We start from the raw sequence: 18,605 nt of genomic DNA on the forward strand, positions 1-18,605 counted from the left end.
CAGTCAGAGGCTTTTCAGAGTTAATGTAATACAGACTGCTACAGGAGATCCTTTACGTCTACAACTCTTTGAGGAACCTTGAATAGTACGAGTTACAACATTTAAGTTAAATTGCAGATTTTTTGAAAATTTCCACCTTTATGGGAACACTTCAGAAGATGAGAAATGGCAGCAGCTCATAAAAACCACATTAGCTTGTAAACCAGTGTTAAATGACACGGACACAAAAGGTGTTTAAATATATAGATTTTATATACATATATTCATGTGGATGGCTAGAAAAGAAAACACTATATTCTTACATAGGATTGTTTCAGCACAGTCATATTCCTAAAGTTAAATAGTAATTTGATACAAAATTACTATAATAAATAAAACTCATCTCATTGTTTCTTTATTCACACAGAGCAGTTGTACAAACAATAAATTACAAGTTCAGTGCTGTGTTTCTGGCGGTCTGCAACAGGCGTCCTCCCTCCCCCGACTGGAGGAGTAGTGTTGTGTTGTCAGTCAAAAATACTAACAATTATGTAACTGTCAGATTTCTTTTTTTTTTTTTTACTGCATGTGTGTGTACATTTCTGCTAAATATATCTATATGCTTTAATACTTAAATGTATGCAAACAATCTATTTATGGTACAAACATGTACTTTGTCAATCTGCAAAGTGTGAGGCCTTTCGGTTGCAAGCTGACCCTGGGTCGTTTGAAATATTTCACTCCTGTTGGTTGCATGGTTGCTCAATGGATGTAGCACAATGACAGGAAGGTGTATAAGTCCAGAATATATTCAGGTTACTTTAATCTGCCTTGTTCAACATGAGAGCTGAGGTAATGTTGTCAGGAATATTGTTCTGTTTTTTTTTTTTTTTTAATTACACAAATGAAAGGTTTCATAATAGTACAGTGCTTTGAAAACGTTTTCGTCACCTTGCAGGTTTCTTCTATATTTGCTGAAAGAAACAAATCTTAATGTTAGACAAAGATAATCCAAGTAAACTCAAAAGGGGTTTTGTATGCAGAGTCTTTGAAGATCTTTATGTCTTCGTCTTGTTGCCCGACAGGTGCTGTTAACACAATGATTCAGTAGATCAGTTCAGTCTAACCAACCATAACCCAGACCTGAGGAGTGCAGAATCTGTAGAACTGAGACAACATGAAGTAGATTTAAAAAATCTAAAGGAAAAACAGCACATTATACCAGAACTTTATACAAAAATGACGTTTTGGTTGACATTCAGATTTGTGAGACAATAGAACAGAACCCGAAGACATCTGCATGGAGAAAAATACGTTTTCCTGGTGCTATATATTGTCTTGAAAACAAGCGGATGCATCTTGTCCTGAATTACCAGAATAAAGGTAATAATGTCACACAGATATGTTGAGGATTGTCAGGAGTTGGTTCACCTAAACTACAGAAGAGGATATTCCTCTTCTTTGATATAGAGCATATTGTCCTACTATCAATATATTTTATTTTCTTAAAGCAACAGTTCAAAAATACACTTTTTAAATTTTATTATTATTATTATTTTTTTCAGAAGTAGCTGAGACGAGTGATACTATAGTCAAATACTGTTGTGTCCCGAGGTCACACCCTGTTAGCTTAGTGTAGCATTAAAAAGTGAAATGGGAGAAAGTAAACAGAAGACAATATGACAGTTTTGGAAAACTAAACCAAAGCAAAAAAAAAAGCATGAAGGAAAATAAAAAAGTTTTCAAATTCCACAGTTGTATAATGTCAGACAAAAAGTTGAGTTTACAATCAATTTGATGTTTTTTTCATTACATAATATATTCTTTAACTTTGTAAAAATGATTTGTTAATAAGTGTGTTTTCTGAAATATTTTCTCTTAAATGTAAAATAAACCTTTTCCTTAACCGTCCCATTTTGCTTTAATTCTTTTAGTTGTTTTCATATAAAGATAATCACTAAAAATCTCCAAAATATAATTTATTGTTATTGTATGTTGTTTTCTGGGGATTTAATGATTTTTTCATTTATTGTGTTTATAACAGATTAAATAAAAATAGAAATACTCTTAAGTTAGATACAGCATCCTATAGTCTTTGGAAAATGACCATAAATCACCGGTTGTCAAAGCGGGGAACAAAACATCCCTAAGTTGTGGCCACAAACTATCCTGAGGGAGTAGCTATTTTTTTTATCAAAAACAAGTTGGCATGTAAAGATGACAAAATGAAAAGTATGAAATAGCAGAGAGTATCTGCGCTGATGAAGCTAGTATAGTTGTAAAAAAAATATAGACCCTGCTAAAAGGCTACATTATCATCTCTCTTCCTTGTCTTTGCAAGTTTCCCGGGCACACATTGTCATATCAGAGTTTTCCGTTAACCTGATAAACACACAAAAATATAACAACAAAATCCAGTTTCCATGAAAGAAAGCTCAGGAAATGATCGAAGGCCGTTTAAAACAGTCAAGGTACGACATTAGCGAACGTGCTAGCTCAGGACGCGCACCGTGTCGTTTTTCAGTGATGATTATCAAAGTTGGTAGGACCGATACGTCTGTCTTTACTTCTGAACCCTCAACCCACTTTCATAGAGGAGGGGGAAACATTTAGGAGATGTACCTGATGGCGTCCAAAAACACTTTCCACCCAGACTGAATGTAACAAGAAAAGTAAATGAGTGAAGCTGAAATTGGCTTACTGCTGTTAATGGAGGTAGTTAGAGCTAAGTTGGTGAGTACGTGTGAAGTGGGGTACTCTAACCACTTTTGAACTGCCACCTTAATGTGTGTAAGCAAACACCAGGATGGTGGTGATCTGCCTCTGATTGGCCAGCTATACCCAGCTAAGACGCATTTGCAGATGTTGGAGTTTTAAAGTATGACTGCCAGAACTGTATTTAGGCGATCAATCAGAAGATAGGAAACCCCCATTAATAGCAAGTAATTTATAATTAGTGGCGTAGTTGTTGCTTAGCCACAGCTAGCCACAAATATGGATGATAATCCAGTGAGAGGGTTTTCAATCATTCTTCCAGTAGATTATAAATTAAGAAATGTTCAGTAATTCGGAATCCGAGCTGAGAGGAAAGGAATGTCGAGTGCTTCCCACTGATGGGGCTATTGTCTCGGACAAACTCAGGACAAGAGACAAAGCAGTGCGAGCTGACTGACAACAGCACTTGGAAGCATAAAAAGACACTCATGCCATAAGAGGACAAGACTCACTAAACCTCCAGGGTTTGGAGGGTAAAGTAAAGACAACCAATTATTGTCCATGTGGAAACTACATGCAACTCGAGTCCTTAGCTACGCCAGGGCTACGCCGGGTTGAAACCTCATGTTTAGCTCATGTTCTGCATAGCTAGAAGGATTCCAGGTCATTCCTACGTCAAATATAGTCCATTTGTACATTTTTCCAGTCTTCTAGTGTCTGATCCCGGCCTTTTCTCCATCAACATTCACAATCCCCTTTAAGACTCCAGATCTTAAATTCGCTCAATCAATGTCCCTACATCCAACATTTCAGATCTTTTTAGATCTATAGACTAAAACGTCTCTCTATATCCGTCCTTTCCGACTGCTTCAGCATTTCTTCACCAAACAGTGTTTGAAGGCGGAGGGCCGGGCGCTCAGAACGCAGCCCTTGGACAGCTTGCCATCCTGGTCCTTGCACTGCACCGTCCGGCTCTGCCAGCCGGTATCACAAGTCCTGGAGCAAGTCATCCAAGGTCCCGTTACCCACTTGGGACCTGGAAGAGGGGTTGAAGAAACAGAAGCTGTAGTTGGCCTTAGCAGTAAAGCAGCAGGCGTAGAGGAGACGGTAGTGGTGCTAACCGTGGCGGACCGCGTTGTGGTAGACGTTGTGGTGGTGCTCTGCAAAGGGGTCAACTTGGAGTTCAGATGCTGCTGCGGGGCTGTCCACCTCGGCATGTAGTAACTATAACGGACATCGAGGGGCTTTTTCGAATCTGTGGCTAGAATCTGGACCACCATAGCTTCTTTGAGAGCCCCGGGGCCCATGCTGTGGAGCCACTCGTCGTGATGAGTCCACCCGCTGTAGTTGAGTAAAGAACCGTTGAGCGGGATGATGGTCTCTGAGGTGGAGATCATGAACTTGCCATTTAGGAGGTACTCGCTGCCGGGTCGGCGGAGGGCGAGGTAGGCGGTGAAACGGGTTTGGTCCTTGGCCATGTGCTGACGGACCTTGATGTGCGTGGACCCTGCGGGGATCTTCACGATATCAGTGTAGCCTTTGCTGTTTGTCAGGAGAAAAGTCAGAGGAGATAACGTGACTGGCTGTAACTGAAGAGACCGAACAAGTTAATAACGAATCCAAATCGCCAGGATTGTCTCTCCAAGTCTCACCTCTTCTTGGTGAAGTTCCCAACGACCCGTATGCATCCCAGGCTGTCGCCTCCACATATACCACATTTGTCAAACTGGAGCTTGGAGCCGATGATGCCGTCGCAGCCCGTGCGAATACATTTCCCTTTCACGCACACCGAACTGCTGTGAGGACGACACTCGGTCCCATCTGCTACCTGAATGCAGAAAGCCAAGACATCAACACCATCTTCCCTTTCTTTATGCAACATCTGGGCATAGAACTGCAACTAAATGATTAATTGATTATTCTATTGATTATTTGGACCATTAATTTATTAATCAAATGAAAAAACTTGGCATTTCTGCCTTATTTATGTAATATTAAAAGTGTGATATGAAAATAAACAAATGCTTCAGTTCCTTTTTTGAATGAGAAAATAAAACATTTCGTCGCCTAAAATCCAATGACGGCATTCCTTAAGTGAACGGTTGATCGTTTGTTGTAAAGATGCTTCTGCAGCTAAAAAAATATTTTTTAGATCAACATAAAGTTGAAAAGACTTAATTAGGTGATGGTTATTTTAACTGATCACGATTAATCGATGTATTTTCTGTGTAGCTTATATTACCCGTTGAGAGAACACCACATAGTAGCCTGTCCCTTTTGCTCTGCATGTCAGCTTGCACACATCCTTAGGGAGAATCCCTGCATACTTCGGCACCCACTCGACAAAGGTCTTCACCCCTTTGGGGTCCGTCTGGGGGCCGTTGCGGACTTCACACTGTTCTTGACGGAAACTCTTACCTGCAGAAACAAAACGCTTGTGTTAACCACCTGACCTCTTCCAGTTTCTCAGTCTTTCCTGTGCTGTTTTGCTCACTTGAGGGCGGGCACGGCGGGAAGACGTTACAGGTCCGATAGATGGCTCTCTTTCCGATGCAGTAGCGCCCGTTGTTTCGTGGCGCCGGGTTATTGCACAGGCGCTGGGCAAACTGCACTCCGCCCCCACAGGTCCTAGAGCATGCACCCCATGGGCCCCAAGAACTCCAGCTGCCGTGGTTGGACGTCTGGGAAGCCAAACGAGGGGAGGAGAAGAAAAAATGAAGCAGATGAAGGAAAACATTTAGTGCTTCTAAGAGATATTGGATGCTGTCAGCCAAGGGAAAGCTGGCGAGAGATCTGTGATAAGTAGAAATGCATCCTTCACTGTGTCTAAGAAGAAGTCTGCCATTATGTGATGATAACCAACGCCTGGTGACAGACACATGGTCCGTCAGAGGATTGCCAGAATCAAATTCTCCACATATTTCCACTTGTTTATGAGTCATTAGTGAGGAGCGGATGAGTAATATTTAGCACATCATCAGCTCTTTTCTAAATAAGCTTTTCCATATTTTTTGCATCGCCTTGCAAAAAAATTGACTATCCCTTTAACTTTTAGACATTTTGTCTCCTTATAATCAGAAATTCAATGTATTTTCAATGGGATTTTATCTTATAGACCAGCAAAAAAAGTCAAATATAATTACAAAGTTGAAGGAACACGATAGGTTTTTCCTGTTTTTACAAGTAAAAATCAGAAAATTGTGACATACGTTTGCATCCATTCATCCTGAGTCAACACTTTTATACTTTTTGCTGCAGTTAAGTCACTTATTTCCATTACAAAGGCGCACACAGAAGGAAATATAGCTAGATTAAAGAATCTGAGGTCTAGAACACTGGGAGCATTGGGAGGTTTATGCTGGTAGAAGGCGACCAAAAAGAAGCCAGTCACCACTTGGGCTGCATCCACGCATGCAGCCGTCTGCCAAGGATCAAATTACGCTCGTGACAGAAAAACATAAAAGAATCGTTCCTTTCATCCCTTTTCTAAACATCTTAATCCCTTCTGACTTCCACAATTGTTTTCTCTCCCTCCTGATAGCCTGCCAGGAACAGATTTGGTGTCCCTACAGTTAAATTTTATTTTGATGTTTATGAATAAGGCCAGAGTTGAAGTCGCATAAATAAGGCAGACCACACAGTGAAGCCAGACAAAGAATCTCTTTCCCTAGGAGAGCCTCTGAGTACTGTGTGTTTATCTGTGTTTATTGCTATTCCAGCAGCAATTTGACTCCTACTAACAACTGTGGAAAGGTGAGCTATTAAAAGAAACCTATTTTTGACCGCGTTTCTGTTTCGTTTCCCCTCACCGAATAGTGCTTCTTTCGAGTTTTGTCCACACACTTTCCCTGCAGGCAGATGCGCCCCTTCCCGCACGGCGTGCCCTCCACCGCCGGAAGCTTCTTGGTCAGACACACCATCTGTCCCTGGCGGATCACGGCGCACCACAGGCGGGAGCACACGTCCATGCCCGGGCAGACCGTGTACTCGAGGCCGAAGGCCAGGCGGCACTGTCGGACGGCGTCGTAGCTCTGGCCTGGGAGCTCCTCCGGGCCGAGGAGGGGCTGACGAGGGGAGTCCAGGAGACACTCGGCTGTTGAAGCGTAAAAAAAAAAAAATTAGGAATAAATGAAGATCCTGGACGGTTAGTGATATATTTCAGTCTACTCAGGCATTGTGTAGGAAAGCTTTAAAATCCCGCATAAAATAATCAGCAAACCGAAGCTTTAAACTCTTCAAAAACAGAACATTTCAAGGATTTTTGGTCAACTTTTCTGTTCAGATATCTTAGCACATTTTAATAAGACAAAACTAACTATACAACTATACAGATATAGAAGCTTGTTTTAAGTAAATAATTCCTTAAAATTAATTAAAAAGTAGTTGCTGTATTTCAGTCATAACTGGAAAATAGTATTACACTTTTTCATCAACATTAATGAATTATCGACTTAAAACACGCTCCTATATCTTGCTGAAAAATGACTTTTTAGTCATTTAGAAGTGTGCTGAGATATTTAAAGTAGACCAAAAAAAAAATACTTAGTGTGATTTTGTGTTTTTGCTCTGCATTATGGTAATTTACAGATCTCTGCCTGCATAATCCTAATAAACTTGGCCTGTGATACTTTAAACTCAATAAAAGCCCTGCAGCTGCTGCAACAGATACTGCCAAGCCTGAAATTATAGTGTCGGCGCTTGAATTATGCCAAAAGCCCTGGAACTGCAGTGCAAAGTGTCAGCAGCAATACTTTATGGCTGTCATGAATGAAACTGCTGGATGAAACTGGAATGCAAAGCATGAATCACTTTTCATCTCTGGCTGCACTGCAGCTTCACTCACAGAGAAGGTTTATAGAAATGTAAGTAATGTCGGCCGACTGACATTGCAGCTCTGAGAGATTTTGATCAGAACTGAAATGATCGCGGATTGTGGTGTGTTGTTATCCTCCTGCGTTTTCCTCCCGACTCACCATTCCCGTCGTCGAAGAAGTCGGTGATGGTGGACGAGGTGCAGCGGCTCCAGGGCTTAGAGGCGTCGATGGAGGTGAGAATGGACGACATGAGCTGCTTGTGACTGTTGACCCCAAAGCGCTCCTCGCAGAACTTCGAATCATCGTGGGACAATCCCAGCAGGTGACCTGAATCCCCAGATAGAAGCGACACAGAGTGAGCTACATGATGTGCAACTTCAAATAAAAATCCTACTGCAGATGACAGGATCCTGGAAGTTGGCCAAGAATATCTCTGATCTGACCAAATAAAAATAACACTCCTAAAAGTGTTCGTGGTAATAATAATAATATCAATAAACCCCACATTCCGATACGGGTTGGGAGCGTCGCGGTGAGATGTTTTTGTTCCACATCAAACCGTGTGCCACTTCATTCCAGTAATGTGAGGAATGTCAGGTCGTGTCTTGAATATGCCAGTGCACCGCGCAGAAAGAATTTCAAGCCGCCAGAAGGAAGCGCTGACAGATGCATTCGCGTGCCCCGGCGTGACCCCGGTCGTCCTTCGTGTTTTGTGCTTACCTATCTCGTGAGCGACGGTGAATGCGGCGTGAAGGCCGTCGTCCTCGATGACGGCGCAGCTTCTCTCCGGAGAGCAGATTGTGCCGACGTCCGCCATGCCCAGGGTGTCGCAAGAGTGGTGGCCGCACAGGTCCTGGACAAAGGAAGCGATGCACATCTAAATCAGTGCTTAAATGGGAAAAAGCAGCATAACACCTGGAATTGCTATTTGTGAAACAATGTAATCACAATTAGACTTTTCGGAAACTTTTGGATGAGAGAAAGGCGTTGGTATACTAAAAACAGGAAGTGAGCGGATGGATAATGATGACAAGAAAAAGGGACATTATTTAATGAGAATATGTTAAATGAGTGTGTGTCAGTTAGCAGTGACATAGGTAAAGAATGGAGTGGGCATTTTCCTGCTGTGGATATAACAGATAGCATGAGTGAAAGGCAAGAGCTCACAACAAGAAACTCCAGGCGTTGTTTGTGAGCATAAGGTTTATAAGGTCAGAAAATGCTTCTGTTGCAGGGATTTTTGCCGTTTATGACAACTGTCAGTACAAAATATCCACTCATTGTGTTAAAACAACAATTCCTCTAAGTGTTCTTTATGTGTGGAAAAGTGAGACCTGCACAAACGACTCGGTACGATGAGTCATCTTGATATCTGAATGTCACAAGGCCAAGTCGACTACTGAGTACTGGTTTATGAAGGGGTGAGTGTTGGCGTGTGATTGGCTGAATGTGGCACTATTGTAATGTGCTTATTAATCTCACACTGGGGAAATTCAAATGTGAAAATTGAGTCCATTTACCTGCTGATTTACACAGTTGTTGTGAGGTACTGTGCTGATGCATGCCTGTGCACATCAGAGTGTGTGCCGATCTGAATGCTTTTTCGAACTGAAGTTTCGACAAAGGTAATCATCAAACACTGTGGTAAATCATAACGCAGATTCTGCTTACATCACACTGCTTTTAAATCTCAGTGCAGGGTGCCGCTTTGTTAGGTCTCTACTGCCCCCTGACCTCACTCCCGTTTAATAACTATATTACCATAGAAATATTCACTTTAAGTGACTTTTCCATCACTACGCTTGTGCTTTGTGGCCACTGTGCAAAACACTGATCCCTTATAAAAAGTAAGGTCACTATTAGGAAGGTTTAAACTTCTGTTCTTGGCTTCTTCTTTGTAGAAATCTTGTGCTTTTGGCAAAGAAAAAGAACGTAGCTATTGTAAACTTCAAGCCTGTTTTATGAGTTTCCATAAATCCCGTCCTTTAAAGTGTGCTTCCCCTCCAACGGGTCAACTTTCTGTCACTCCCTCAATAACCAGCTTCACTAAGTACCGATGTTGTAGAGGCGACTTCGATGCCAGTTTCCCTCCATGTGCCTTGAAGCGAGAATCGATTCCTGCTTTGATTCCCACACATGTCCATGCAGACGAGGCCTCAGACTGGACGGCCTGGCCTCGCTGAGAGCAGAGATCAATTTACTAATCGAGGGGGTGCGTGCACGCTCACACACACGCGCACACAACAGTTCGAAGTGTACATTTAGACTAGGGTCGTGCATGGATGCATGAAGACAAAAGTCTGTATGGGTGAACATTAGAACATAAACGCACACACACGTCCCGGGGAGAAGATGAATCGTCATGTTAAGCGGTGCTGACAGGCCTGCTGGGTCGTGTGTGTGAGGCTCTGTGGGGAGGGTGTTTACCCGTTCCGGTCCGATCCATTTGGAACAAACTCCCTTGTGTTTTGCACTCTCACACATGACTGACTGGGTGGGACACAGAAACACACACACACTCAAATGCACCACTTATGATAACTACATTTAAGTGGATGGGCGCATTCTTACAAATAATACAGAGAATGCAAAATCGCGGATGCTCACAACCCATACACACTCAATGTGAACAGGAAGCTTCTGCCGGCTGACTGCTGGATACATGAGGAGCAAACAAAGGCTGATTCTGACTGCATGGACGGCTGCCGAGAGCCGAACGGAGCAGAAGTTTCTCCAGACTTGTCTGTGCGCAGACAGGCATGAAGAGCTGCTGCACTTAAAATCAGAAAGTCGGTGGATGTCGAGAAAAGATTCACTGCTTCTCTTTTCCCGTTTGTCAAACGCCTTCCTCCCGATTTCTTTTTATTCATTCATCCATCCCCTCTCTGGATCGGTTTCAGGCACACCTGGATCTATGCTGGTGAAACAGTGTAAAAGGAAACGTGCGGGCAAAAAAATTGGGGATCTCCTGCTAAATAGCGACACGTGAATAATACCTGAATTAACCTCAAACCACATGTCAGCTTGTCTAATTCCCTCCTCTGCCAAGACTTGGCAGAGACTTGCTTTTTTATCCTGAGGGCTCTGAAGAAGAAGAAAAAAAGAGGGAGGGCACGAGAGAAACAAAAATAAGTTCAGGTATCAGACGCCGGGGATGGAGGGGAAAAGACGGAGTGGTGCCGGAAATTAAAGCAAAGAACAGAGAGAACGAGGGGTTACAGTAATATTGGCAGAAACAACATGGGAACAGGTGGGACGCTGGCTTACAAAGGTCAGGGCCTCGATCCCAGCTGTGCTTGTGTGTGTGAGGTATGAGACCACTTGAAATCTAAGCCAGCGCTGGTGTTAGGCAAACTGAGCCAGACACACACACACACACACGCCCACACACGCCTCCTCTCAGAGAGGGTTTAGCTCACTCTAATATCCACTGCCAAATGATTCCAGCAAACCCTATGAAGATACAGCCTAAAAGGTGATTCAGTTCATTTTTCACATTCAGGTGTATCATCTTATTTGGTCCAAATTTACATCAAATTAATCAAATTCTGTTTCAATTTATGTGACAGCAGTTTTAAAAGCTAAAGCTGCTTATTAACGAAAACAAAACCTGGCCTAAATGATTTTTTAAGCCAAAACAGAAGGATTGATATACTTGGTGGTTCTATCTCAGTTCATACTGCCACCAAGCATGCTAATGTAACAGTTTAAAACAATGATATGGTATTTATGATATGGTGATGCTAGCTTTAGCATGTAAAGTTACACACATGGAAACATTGACTTGTGTAGAATACTTACACAATTTTTCCTGATATGGTTTTTGTCACATTTAAATTCTCAAAGCACGTATCAGACAAAGATGATAAGTTGTTGGCGCCTCTTTTTGGAGGGGTTTAAGTTAGCCACGGTAAAGTGAAGTAATTTCAATCAACGTATAGAATCAGGAATCATGATTCTTCAATAACCTGAATCACGTGAATGGTAGAAGTCAGAGTCCATGTTGCTGAAGGTATTTGTTTTTCTTTCTTTGCATGAACACATGAACTTGTCAAAAGTTGGTGCTCAAAGGAAATTTTCAACCTTGATTGTGAGCAGGAGTGGGGTACATCTCACTTATGCATTTCAGTTTGAGGACTATTTGTTGTTCCAGGACAAATCAAGATCCCTGGCCAGTTGCATATTGTCGACAGCCAAAGAGTCCAGGATGTGGGTATAGGGTCCAGGAGCCGTCTGCAGGACGTCGACATGTGCCAGACGAAGTAAAGCATGTGTGAAATCTCAAGGGCATTTAAAACAAACAGAGGGACTGACTGCGACGGGGGCAGAAGGCTGGGAAATGTACACTGTAATGTACAGACACTCAGGGAGGAGACTGGAAATGACAGCAGAGTGGAAGGAGAAGACATTGGACTGGTACTGATGGTATCTTTATCAACATAGTTTAATCTCTTTAAATCACACAAAAGCTAAAGTTGCTGTGGCTTAAATGATTGATCAGTTTTTCTTGATATTGTGTTTGAACTGTACAGTATAAAGAGAGTTGTAGGTTCGTCTTCCAGCAGGATGACACCAAAACAGCCAGAATAGGTGACCTACGTAGTCTTACGAAGCATTTTTGGCAAAACCAGAAAATTCATGTTCCCAGATCCTCTCTGTCCAATCTGATCAAGCCTGAGCTATTTTGCAATGAGGAATGGCCAAAATACCAATCTGTGGCTCACAGAAAACAAGTAAATCCTCAAAATCCATACAAACACTTCAGGATTTGTAGCAGTAACAAGACAAATGTGGAGCTTTGTCTGCCACCCCAAGCTCAAAGCAGTCCAACCATGCGTAACATTTAATGTTCCCACTTACACAGAAACACTCTCTAGCATGTCTCCAGTGTCCTCAATGTACCCGTTGTCTTGTTTCGGTGCTGGCATGTGTGGAACTGGGTGACACTGTCGTACGGGTCAGCTCTCTGGGAGCACTGGGTCTTGGAGTAATTAGACGCAACCACAAAGAGGCGTGTTCCCTCCAACCTTATTCCACTTATGGCCTGCCAATGTGGGAACAAAGGCCTGGTCTGACTCCGCAGTCAAGATAGGATCCACTTCAGAGCAGAAAATTAGAGCCTCTTTTAGAGCTGCTCCAAATTTTCGTATAAAAGAACTTACTTTACACTACTTAAGCTTATTTCATACCTTCGACAATCTAAAGTGTTTCCCCATTTCCGTTCAGGTTATTTTCCCCTGAAAATCCTTAACACACATTTCTATTTTTAAATACACCAAACGTGCCCTATTTTCCAACTCAAATGCTGGAAAACAGGAAGCAAATTATGTTTTGTTTTTTTCGGCTGGCACTCTGTCAGTGGAAACACTAATGGGTGTAAACGGTTTTCTGCGACTCCTAACGTTTTCTGATCTCTTCTGCTCTCCTGAAAAAAAGTGAATTGTGGTGTGGAAACTTGTGCAAGTGTGGCTCCGTGTTAGGAATGCGGCTAACACGGACATGTTTTACAACTTTCCGTCACAGTTTAATGACAATACAGAAATATAGGTGGAAACAAATCACTGCAGACAAGTGAATTGCAGAGGAATGCAGCTTTAAAATACCGCTTTCACTTATTCCTCAGGAGCTGCATGGCATGCCTTTCTACTTGTTGAATTTGTTGACAAAGTAACCAGAACTGATCCAGATAATAGCCTTTAATAGCCAAAGAGTTTAAAGGTTAACGTGAGTTTGCCTCAAAGGCGGAGCATTAAGAGTTTCTTTTACAAAATGACAGGATTTAAAAGCTGTTTTTTTCCCCTGCAGGTCTTCAACAGAAATAAACAAACTAACTATTTATTGCTAATACTGGGCAGAGATCTGCTTTTCTACTGAAGGAATTGCCTGAATTCCTTCAAAAAGATATCAGAAATATCCCTTAGGAGTTTTTTCCCCCAAAATTGACATGATGGCATCAAGCTACTCTGCAGGTTTCTCGATTGCCTATAAACTCCCATTCCACCGAATCAAAAAGTCTCTCTGTTGGATGGAGATCTGGTGGCTGTTGAAACCATTGGCGTACAAGAAACTCATGGTCTCGTTCAAGGAAACAGTTTGAGTTTATTTCAATTCGTAGGTAAATTTAGTCATGAGTATTTCCATAAGATCAAGGTTGCATTAGCATGAAGGAGAAAAAGTACAGTTCACTGCCTTTCCTGTGATATTTTATGAGAGTTTCCTGTCCACTTTGATTACTGGTGTCTGGATCACCGTTTTTGTGGACTGCCAAAACCAAACATCCGACGATTACACCTCTCTCTACTTTGGCTCTCTTGTTAACCCTCACGCAGGTGTAGTGGCAATAGGCTTACTGAGGAGCCACGAGGTGCTTGGCATGCTGAAACTGTGCCATGCATGCCAGCCGGCTGACCTCTGGAATGCACTATTAGCTGCCTTGCCAAAGCACAGCTGTGACAGCGAGACACGAGTTCAGGAGAGTCAAGGCAACACCAGTTTTTTTGCTCTATGACAAGACTTTGCATGGCTTGGACACACCACAGTCCAAGGCGAGCATTCTGACAAGTAAACCAGAGTTAACCACCATGAAGCCACACCCAGAGAGATGAAGAATGCCTGCAGGTTTGCTGCTGCCCTGCAGCTTTTGGACCTGGCAGTTAAACGAGGGTTGAATGGAGGAGGGTAATGAAGGAGGGTAGAGAAAAGGATGGTGAAAGAAGGGTTATGCGAGTGTGGTCTCCGTAACTGTACAGCCTCAAGGAGGGAGGATGTGTTTGTTTTTCTGACAGCCCTTCCAGTCTGTAACTCCTGGACTCAGCTGACAGACACTGCAAAAAGCAGAGGGGAAAATATGTCCAAGCTGGACTGATGAGAGACAGAATTGGGAGGAATGGGGTGGGTGAGTAAGAGACTATACAACGACGAGCAAACACAATCACTTCCAACACTTCAGCGGAAGTGTTGGAAGTATTTCTGTAATGCAACCAGCAGCTGATTGGAAGAATCTATCCAGGGAAGAATGTACGGCAGTGGTGTGAGTGCGCCTTAGATTACGCATACTCTGAGGCTGTCAAGGGACAGGGAGGGGGAGGATGGAGACAGAGGAGCTCGCCTAGAAAAACACCAGGCGTAGGAAATAGTGTTTTTTTTTTATACGTTTTTAGCATTGCATATGCACAATTCAGCAAAAAGGAGATGTGTGGAGGGAAAGTATACAAGGGCAAGAAGTATCACAAATCATTGAAAAATGATTCATATACATCATAATTTAAACAAAGTTGGACATAGTTGCTTAAATGTGCTAGTAATGCTTTACATACTCAATTCAATGCCTACATTTGAAATTCTTCAGGCATAGTTTTATTCCATTATATCTTAAAATCATACAGGATCATTTCATGTTTATTTTTTAAATGTTTCCGTGCTGCAGTGCACATTGAAATATATTTAGCTACTATGATGACTCATGAAATAGACCCTAATATCTGATTGGTTAACCCAACTTCTGACCAATTACAATGGACCACTACCTATTTTGCAGTTCAGTATTCAGGAATTCACCTATTGGCAGTTTTTTATATGAGAAACTTATTCACAGAAAATGAAGACTTTTTCGATAGATATTTGTTGAAAATGCAGCGTGAGAACCTGAAATACTTAGACACAATCCATTTGCAACACTCATTTTGATTGGCTGTCCCCAAGAGCAGAAACAAGGAAGAGTGTTAGCTATGTTAGCCAATATTTGTGGATTTCAGCCACTTGTGGGCAGTTGTGGCCCCTAACTCATTTAGTAATTTGAATGAAATTGTGGCATGTTTGTGTTTCCATACATGTACATGTACTTGCCAATGTTATTTATTATATGTCACTAGGGTGACATATAATAAATCAGTCCCACTGACATCAGGCAAACTGTCAAAATAACAACAAACGATGTCACTTCATTTCATTCTGTTTCACCCAAAGTTTCTTCTCTCTGTGGAGAAATGGTCACAAACATCACAATTTTTGTAACTTACCATCAGCAGCTTGAAAATTAGGAGAGTAAATGACAAAATTAATCCATTTTCCTCTCCAGTGACATCTACTGTTTACAATGATAACTACAGTGAGTGTAAGAAGCCTGCTACCTGCGGAAGGCTAAGTTTAAGCTGACACATATTTTATATGTTGCTGCACACGACCGCGAAACATTTACTGGCTTTCTGTTTCCGCATTTAATTATGTATTTGTTTCCAATTCAATTTATGTGTTATTTTTTTATGACATTGTGAAACTGTTGGACCTCCACATTTTGACCTGGTGGGTTCCTTTATTCAATTATTGACATTCAGATGCAACGGTGACGCCGTTTCACGCAATTGTCATCACACGATGGCGCAAAGCTTCTCCTCCCAAAGTGGAACAAACAGGTGGTCGTGCGTAAAAGGCGCGGGGCGGGCGGAGTTTGTTTACCTGCCTGGTGAAGAGGATGGCTGCGTCGTGGTGATGCTGGTGGTCGTCGTCTAGCGGGTTCTGCTGGTTCTGCCATTTGCAGAAGCTCTTGAGCGTCGCCGCCGCGTTCTTGGTCACCTCCAGCCCCTTCTCGTTCTCCAAGACCGTGATGACCTTCACCACGGACAGCCGGATGGGGTTCTCGATGCTGGCGTGTCCGTACAACTTGGACGCGATGGATGCCAGTGTGAGCAAGTAGTGGTTCAAGTCCCTGCCGTACTTCTTGGTCATGGAATCGTCCGCCACCAGGAGCAGCTCCACGTGCCTGGCGCGGGACACCGACCTCTTGCGCCGCGCGCCTGGCTCTTTGACGAGGCGGCTCCACCATCTCCTCCCTCGCGCGCCGTGCCCCTCTTCACCGTCCCGTCTCCCCTTCCCGCGACCTCGGTGCCGCCGTCTTTCCGCCGCATCCCTGCGCCCTCTCTTCCCGTCGCGCGTGCCGCAGCTCTCGCGCCCCTCGCTCAGAGCCTCGAAGCTGAAGCTCTCGCGCGTGAACACGTGGAGCGCGCTTTCCGCATCCCGGTCGTGCAGTGCGCGCGTGTCGTGCTCGTGTCCCTTCGCCCGGATGATGGGAGTGATGGTGTAGCGCGAGTGGTTGACGGCGAAGAAACCCTCCAGACCTCCGCCGCAGAGGCTGAGGACGGCGAGAGACTCCGGGTTGGAGTTCACCGTCCCGCGGTACGCGCACTCCCGCTGCAGAGGCGCGGGACTCTGTCCCATCATCGCGAGCGCATACTGAGGGCTGAAGTGATGCGACAGCACCGACTCATCCCGCTCCATGTCCAGCTGAAAGCGCCTCCCATCCAGGTACACCAGGTAGCCCACCTTCCCTCCACCGTTGTAAATCCGATCGATGGTCCGCACCACCCCGTCCGTCCTCCGGGCAGGTGTGTGCAGCGAGCCGGTCGCAGGTGGAAGATAGAACCCCTGGAAGGTAGACACCCCGGCTCCAAACTCCACGACGCACAGCAGCTGCAGCAGCAGCCGAAACCAGAGCATGCCCCCGGTCAGAGCGCCAAGGAGCCGCGGCATTGTTCACTCCAACCCGAAAAACATTTAGATCTCCGCTAAAACATCCCCGCCGTGGCTGAAAGGGACAACTTTAGGTGGCTGCTGTTGTCCATGCGTAAAGCGCATCCTCCTCTCTCCGTGTCCGGATCCCCCGTGCACAAGGCGCACAGCAGTGACCAACAGGCAAGAAAACAAAACCATTGAAGAAAAAGTGGGAAAAGGAGAGGAAAACAGAGCGGTGGAGAGGAACTCTGCGCAGCTTGGAAGAGGACTAAGCTGAACTTGGGAGAACAAAAACACAAAGTTTGCTCTTAATAGGACTCGGAGAGGAAAAGTCCTGCCCCCTTTTGCGCTCAATCACCACTCCTCCACCCCCACCTCCTGTTCTCTCTGTCTCCCTCTCCTCTTCAAATCAGAGTAAAATCAAGTGGTGGAGGAGAGAAACCTGAACAATGGCTACTTTGGAGTGTTGCTAGTGTTTGCAAAAGCACTAAATCCCACATTGTTGCTCTTGCAGCTGGAATGTAAACATCAGCACCAACAGGACCTGCATCAGCTTCTGTAATCCCTCCATTAAACACCAGCATGCTACTTTTCCACTTTGAATCCTTTAATAATTGAAGTCTAACTTAGTTTAGCTGGAGAGTTTCAACAAATGACAAGGGAAATAGATAATTTATGACCATTCCCAAAGAAGAAAGTCATGGAGTTCACTATTTCCATGCCAGACATTTCATTGTGCGGTTTGGTTAAAGCTGTTAGTTTGCATACACTACGTGCTGCATGACTCTATAGTTGGGGGAGAAAATGACTCTGCAGGTGTGTGTCTGCGTCTGGAGCTGCCATGATTATTTATTGGAGTTCCCCAGCTGCCCCTGTGGGATGTCGCACAGAAGTTCGTCAGAACTGAAGTCACCATTGAAGTCATGCACAAACATCCTCCCAGAGGGCTGCTGGCAGGGAAGGCGCATTTTTAAAGTTTCATGCTCAGCTGCTGAGTCACAAAAAAGTTTTTATTTTTCAGTGTTCGCCACGAGGATGGCACAGAACTTCTATCCATTTATTGTCTTTCACTTATCTGAGATCAAGTGGCAGGGGTCAGAGGTCCATGAAGGAAACCCAGATGCCTCCCCAGTGATACCCTGTAGCTTACTCTGGGGGATGCCAAGATGTTTCCAGATCAGAAAGGATGTATAGTCTATCTAACAGGTTCTGGATCTGACTCAGCTTTTTCTTCTAGTGAAACGTATCCCAAGAACATCCAGATATCCAAAGCACCTTCAGCAACTCTTTAAAAAGCTGGATTGGCAGCGTCTCTGGTTCCTTCATTCAAGGAACCTCCTCCCCCATTTGTGAGGCATAACGTATACCTTCCAGTATGTTTAATCACAAAGCCTGTGGGACTCAAATATCACTGTTTGTACCTAAGGTCTTCTAAGACTCTCAGTGAACCCTAATGAGCAAGAGAAAAGACAGAGGGGCATGCTAAGGCCTTAAGGCTTAGCCACCCAAAGAGAAAAACCTTCCCTCAGGAACCTTTTCTTTTGGTCTTGATCCACAAGGCACAAGAACACACAAAGGTACGCCTACTAA

The 18,605-nt window shown here is 43.7% G+C and overlaps 1 protein-coding gene across 2 annotated transcripts; it reads right to left on the reverse strand.

Annotated features, from left to right (window-relative positions):
- Positions 1-231: 231 nt before the first annotated feature.
- Positions 232-17,463, reverse strand: adamts5 (ADAM metallopeptidase with thrombospondin type 1 motif, 5 (aggrecanase-2)). Of its 2 annotated transcripts, XM_032556582.1 has the most exons (9): positions 15,963-17,463; positions 8,229-8,361; positions 7,668-7,835; positions 6,504-6,787; positions 5,189-5,375; positions 4,937-5,112; positions 4,347-4,522; positions 3,816-4,236; positions 3,593-3,730 (listed from the first exon to the last, which is right to left on the reverse strand). In XM_032556582.1, the coding sequence occupies exons 1-9, from the start codon at positions 17,031-17,033 to the stop codon at positions 3,716-3,718; spliced, it is 2,631 nt and encodes an 876-aa protein (XP_032412473.1). In that variant the 5' UTR covers positions 17,034-17,463; the 3' UTR covers positions 3,593-3,715. The 2 variants fall into 2 exon arrangements, with proteins under 2 accessions (XP_032412471.1, XP_032412473.1); XM_032556580.1 differs by having other exon boundaries at positions 232-4,236; positions 15,963-17,462.
- Positions 17,464-18,605: the final 1,142 nt, after the last annotated feature.

This window comes from Xiphophorus hellerii, chromosome 24 (assembly GCF_003331165.1).
Source record: "Xiphophorus hellerii strain 12219 chromosome 24, Xiphophorus_hellerii-4.1, whole genome shotgun sequence".
Classification (NCBI taxonomy): Eukaryota; Metazoa; Chordata; class Actinopteri; order Cyprinodontiformes; family Poeciliidae; genus Xiphophorus; species Xiphophorus hellerii.